This window comes from Gekko japonicus, unplaced genomic scaffold, assembly GCF_001447785.1.
Source record: "Gekko japonicus isolate JY-2015 unplaced genomic scaffold, Gekko_japonicus_V1.1 scaffold1556, whole genome shotgun sequence".
Taxonomy (NCBI): Eukaryota; Metazoa; Chordata; class Lepidosauria; order Squamata; family Gekkonidae; genus Gekko; species Gekko japonicus.
The window spans coordinates 356986-362753 of record NW_015173718.1 but is presented as its reverse complement, the minus strand read 5'-3'; the positions used below and the strand labels follow the sequence as shown (position 1 = coordinate 362753).

The window sequence follows — 5768 nt, the reverse complement described above, 5'->3', positions numbered from 1 at the left end:
CATAGGGCACAGTCAGTTACATGATTTTCAGCCCTACCACTACACATGTATATGTGTGTAAAGTATTATCAAGTTACAGGTGACTTACAGTGACCCGATAAGGTTTTCAAGGCAAGAGACGAACAGGTGGTTTACCACTGACTTCCTCTGCATAGCAACCCGGGAATTCTTTGGCGGTCTCCCATCCAAATACTAACCGGGGCTGACCCTGCTTAGCTTCGAAGATCCAGGCTAGCCTGGACTATCCAGGTCATGAGGCCCGCTACACGTATTCTGAATCATTAAACTCTTATAAAGTCCTGCTAAATATCTGAATCAGCTCTTTTATTACTATTTGGCAAGCAGGCCTGTAAGGTGAAATGATGTTCACTGAACACACAGGAAGCTGCCTTACACTGACTCAGACTAGGGGTCCGTCAAGGTCAATACTGCCTACTCAAGACTGGCAACGGCTCTCCAGGGTCTTTCACATCACCTACTGCCAGATCCTTTTTAACTGGAGAGGCCGGGGATTGAACCTGGGACTGTGTGCATCCAAAGCAGAGACTCTTCCACTGAGCCACAGACCCCTTCCCCCCCCCAGGGGTTTCATTCACAGTGGATGGGACTCGATGACAGTATGAGACATCCAAATGGAACCTCCGTGTTCTGAGCCATCTGAATGCTTAGATTAGGGTTGCCAAAAACCCCGGTTTGCCAGGGGTCCCCCGTTTTTTGGGGGGGTTTTACCCGCCGGCGGCCAGATGGCCGGCGGGGGAAGTCCCACCCCCAACACCCACAGCCACCCATCTCTCTCCCTTTGTGTGGAACCCGTGTTTCCTCCCAAGCCGGATCTCGGCAAGCGTGCAGGGAAATGCCAGCTTCGTGCTCTTAAAAGGGAAACGCGGCTGCTCTTAAAGGGGAAACGCCGGCTCCTGCATTTAAAGGGGAAACGCTGGCTCCTTTAAGTGCAGGGAACTGCCGTTTCTGGAGATTCGGCGCACGGGCAGGTGGGGGGTGGCGGCAGACGTCCCCAACGTGACATCATCACGTCGGGGATGCCCCACCCCCTCCAGGAACACCCCCAAAGTTCCCCGCTGGGGGTGGAAGATGGACTTGGCAACCCTAGCTTAGATGCTAGGAACAAAATCAGGGAGAATACTGCCCTCGTACCCTGCATATTTGAACACCATCTGACTGGTTCACAGTTGAAACAGAAAGGGGTTTTTTGTCATCTTCTGGGCATGGAACAGGGGTCACTGGGGGTGTGGGGGGGAAGGTATTTGTAAATTTCCTGCATTGTGCAGGGGGTTGGACTAGATGACCCTGGAGGTACCTTCCAATTCTACAATTCTACGAACTGTTGGTTTCATCCAGCAGAGTTCTTCTTACATTTTTATTTAATTTAGTATTCTGTTGGGGCCCATATTCACAACGAAGGAAAACAACCTTTCCAATTTTCAAGCCAATTATGGGCAATGAAGAAAAATGCCGCCACAGAACACAGCCCAGTGATGTCTCCCTACTACTGAGATGCCTTCAGATGTTCCAGCAAATGCAAGAAAACACGGGAATGCTACAGCGAAGTTAGATGACTACAGAGAAGAGCTTGCATGCATCTCTCTCTGCACACAAAGAAACCCCCGCCAAAGCATCAGCAAGGAATCTTGTTGCAAAAGCTAGTTTTAACAATTTTAAAAACCCCTAAAACAGCACAATGAAATGAGGTACATACGGTCCATGAAATGGTTCATCATGCCATCTGGAAATTGAGAAAGTAAAGTGAGGGATGTGGAGTTTGCATAGGAATGGCCAGAGAGAGGAAATGGGCCAGTTCTGCAGTGAAGTTGCTCACGCAGATAATGTGAGATATAGATCTGCGGTCTTGCTCAAGCAATCAGAGATGCTGTGTTCCACAGGACTAGAAGTAAAGGGCTTCAGATCTAAGAGATGAAGCCGATCTAGCCAGTGGGCTGAAATGTCTAGCTGCTGTAATTAATGGCCAGGCATTTTGCGGGACATCTCTAGCCCTTGACTGGCTGCCAGATTACCCTTTGGAAGTCAAAGCTGTATTCTCTGTGCTCCGAATCACATCAAATCCCAGGCCCAAAAATTCTGTTTTTCAGCACAGACAGCATACCAGAATGGCTACACTGTCGTTGCTTGACTAGACTCACTCAATCCTGGCTCCCAATCTTCCTTTTGCCTGCTCCTTATCTTATTCCTGGGCCACCTCAACTACAGCTCTTAAGTGCGTGACCCACAAATCCTCAAAGGCCTCTGGAAACTAGATCCCATTTCTCAACCCAGTGAATCGGGCCTCAGCATTATTTCTGGCTTCTTCTCTTGCAGATGTAAGCCTTCGTTTGCAAACAATGGCTACCACGCATGGAATGTATCGTGGGTACATTGAAGGTTGTTATCCAGGGGAAAGTTTTATGTGAAGCAGTAAGACTGCAAGAGTGACGAAGGAACCAAACAAACAAATAAAAATAGAGGATCAACTAACAGTTCTGGTGGAGAATGGCGGGGAGGTAGAGCTCCTCGTAGTAGTTGGCAGTACCTTTGGGGTCATCAGGAATGATAATGGGCGGAGAGATGTCTGGAAGTTCCTCCTCTCCTGGCTGCAGGCCAGTGGCGCGGAGGTGACTGATGTCCAGAAGATCTGGCACGTCTATGGAAACATCTGCAAAAGCACAGCAGGGCAAATAAGCCTATGAGCCCCCTTAAGACGTTATTAAAGAGGCTTGCAAAACCCATCTACACCCAGTTTGGTGTAGTGGTTAAGTGTATGGACTCTAATCTGGGAGAACTGGGTTTGATTCCCCACTCCTCCACTTGCACCTGCTGATGTGACCTTGGGTCAGTCACAAGCTCTGGCACAGTTGTTCCTGAAAGAGCAGTTTGTGTCAGAGCTCTTTCAGCCCCACCCACCTCACAGGGTGTCTGTTGTGGGGAGGGGAAGGGAAAGGCGTTTGTAAGACGCTCTGAGACTCCAAGTGAAGGGCGGGGTATAAATCCAATCTTTTTTCTTCTTCTTCATCTACCTACACTAAAGCAAAAATTGGGGAAACGGTGCTTTTTAAACTGAGTCAAAGAGAATCCTGAGGTGGGGGAGAGACACAATAATTAAGCCAGTTTTAAAAGGGTTTAGAATGATAATACAGACTAATATCCAGGGAAGTTTGCTAGCTATTGCTTGTGGAATTGAGAGTTTCCTTTGTCTTCCTGACCTTTTTGGGACTCACAAAGTTAACAAGATAATCGATTATTCAAAGCACATACCAAGCTTTTTGGGTATCCAGTCAAGGCCAAAAGTGAATTTCTTTATCTGTACTATGAGGTACTCAGGAAATGATGCGAAGCGAGAGGTTCTGGGAAACAAGCAGTTGTACAAAAAGGAAAGTGAGTAGGCAAGAACACAAAACCAAAAAACAGACACAATGTACACAATTTCAGGAGCTACGGTCACATTAACGTACAAGAATAAGAACTGTCCCTGGGAAGCACAAAAGCAAAACCTGAGGACAACACCCTTCCCCCCCACCAATAAAAGTTCCTTATTTTTAAAAGTAAAGGTTTCCCTTGATCGAAAGCCAATCAAATTCGACTCTGGGGTGTGGTGCTCATCTCCGTTTCCAAGACGAAGATCCAGCACTGTCTAAAGACATCTCTGTGGTCATGTGGCCAGCATGACTAGATGCCAAGGCACATGGAACACTGTTATCTTCCAACAAAAGCGGCACCTATCAAATTTTAAAGCCATTTGGAAGGCCAAACTTGGTACACCTAGAAAATCAAATGTGGCTCACAGCCACAGACTGGCTAAGTCTTTGCTGTATCACATCTGCTCACAACTGCCCCCCCCCTTACAAAAGTGGATACTCACTTAACTCCGGCAGACTTGGCCTGAAGGGCACTGCTCCAGAAGTCTGCTACATTCTCTGGTTCTGAAAAACCCTGCAAACAGGCACGGAACGGGATCCGGGCACGAACGAGCTCCGGAGGTGGCCTCCTGGCCGATTCTGCTTCTCTCCTCTTCAGCTCGTAGGCGATCAGTTCATCTAATCGAAAGCCCAAGTGAAAGAAGGGCCACGTTTGGAGAAGGGATATGTGAAGCACAAATTCATGCCAGCCCCCCACTGAAAACCACCGCTCAGTTCGCCAGCGTCCCCCACTCATGTGCAAATTCCCCCTCCCCCTTTCCTCTGAACCACACTTAATTTTGTCATGACCCAGGATCTGAAAGTGGTTTCAGGATCCCGAATTACAAGCTTGCCCTGGAACAAAGTTCGAGTCCAGTGGCACCTTTAAGACCAACACATTTTAATTCTGGGTATAAGCTTTCATGTGCATGCAACACTTCTTTGGATTTATCTTCAGGTATCTGAAGACGTGTGCATACGTGTGAAAGCTTGTACCCAGAATTAAACGTTGAATACGTGTGAAAGCTTGTAAAAGGTAAAGGTTCCCTTGCTCGAAAGCCAGTCGAATCCGACTCTAGGGTTGCAGTGCTCATCTCCGTTTCCAAGCCGAAGAGCCAGCGCTGTCCGAAGACTTCTCCTTGGTCATGTGGCCGGCATGACAGTCTAGACACCAAGGTGCACGGAATGCTGTTTAACTTCAGCTACCATCTGGGGATCTGGAGCAAAGGGGAAAGGGAAGGACTTCCAAAGCATCTCTAAAATACATACTGAAGCTTTCACATGCACTGAATAATGCCCTTTCAACCCACTTTAGCAACCATTTGCAAGTGGATTTTCCCATTTCACATAGTAAAATCCAGTTGCAAAGTACATCGAAAGTTGTTCTATTCAGCATCTTAAACACTTGAGCCACCGCAGCTCCGTGAAAGCTTGTACCCAGAATTAAACTTTGTTGGTCTTAAAGTTGCCACTGGACTCAAACTTTGCTCTCTTGCTTCCGACCAACACAGCTACGCACCCAAAGCTTGCCCTGGTTAGCGTTCACTTCAGCTACCATCTGTGGATCTGGATTAAAGGGATCAAAGGGGAAAGGGAAGGACTTCTGAAGCATTTCTAAAATACATACTGAAGCTTCCACATGCATCAACCTACTTTAGCAATCATTTGCAAGTGGATTTTCCCACTTCACATAGTAAAATCCAGTTGCAAAGTACATCGAAAGTTGTTCTATTCAGCATGGGGGAAAGCGCAAGATGCCACAGCATGGGTGGTTGTTTCTTGTCTGCTCTCTTGAACCAGCAGCTGCTACACCCGTCTTCAGTTTAAACAAACTGGAGGGAGAGGGAAGGAATTCCAAATTTAGAAGGAATGACAACATCCCAAAAGCGACTAAGGATAGGTTCGCGTCTCTCAGTGACTGGCAGCTGGACACACAAACTGGCTCCACTGCAAAACACTGCATTTGAGGCAACCTCAAGAAAGATGGAAAGCTCTCCATGTCCAGTTAGAGAGTCACAGAGTTGGAAGGGGCCCTACAGGCCATCCAGTCCAACCCCCTGCTTGATGCAGGATCAGCCTAGAGCATCCCTGACAAGTGTTTGTCCAGCCCCTGCTTCAAGACTGCCAGTGAGGGGGAGCTCAACACCTCCCGAGCAGTGTTCCCTCTAAGCTGTGGAGTCTTGTGAGCAAATATTCTACTTTGTGAGCTATTGGCATTAGTTCTGAGTGAGTGATTTGGCTACTGCATACATTAGTTCGCTCTGGAGCCATCCTTCCTGAGCTAAGGCAAAAATGTGTGAGCTGGAAGCTAAAAAACTGTGAGCTAGCTCACACTAACTCAGCTTAGAGGGAACACTGCTCCCG

The 5768-nt window shown here is 47.7% G+C and overlaps 1 protein-coding gene across 1 annotated transcript in view; it reads right to left on the bottom strand.

Moving 5' to 3' along the window:
- Window positions 1-5768, bottom strand: part of USP13 (ubiquitin specific peptidase 13 (isopeptidase T-3)) — a 122426-nt gene that overhangs the window by 12305 nt on the left and 104353 nt on the right. The window contains exons 12-15 of the mRNA XM_015423344.1: window positions 3869-4043; window positions 3265-3353; window positions 2543-2665; window positions 1715-1741 (exon numbers count right to left, since the gene is read on the bottom strand). Of these exons, the coding sequence (XP_015278830.1) occupies window positions 1715-1741; window positions 2543-2665; window positions 3265-3353; window positions 3869-4043 (414 nt within the window). The remainder of the gene's footprint in view (window positions 1-1714; window positions 1742-2542; window positions 2666-3264; window positions 3354-3868; window positions 4044-5768) is intronic.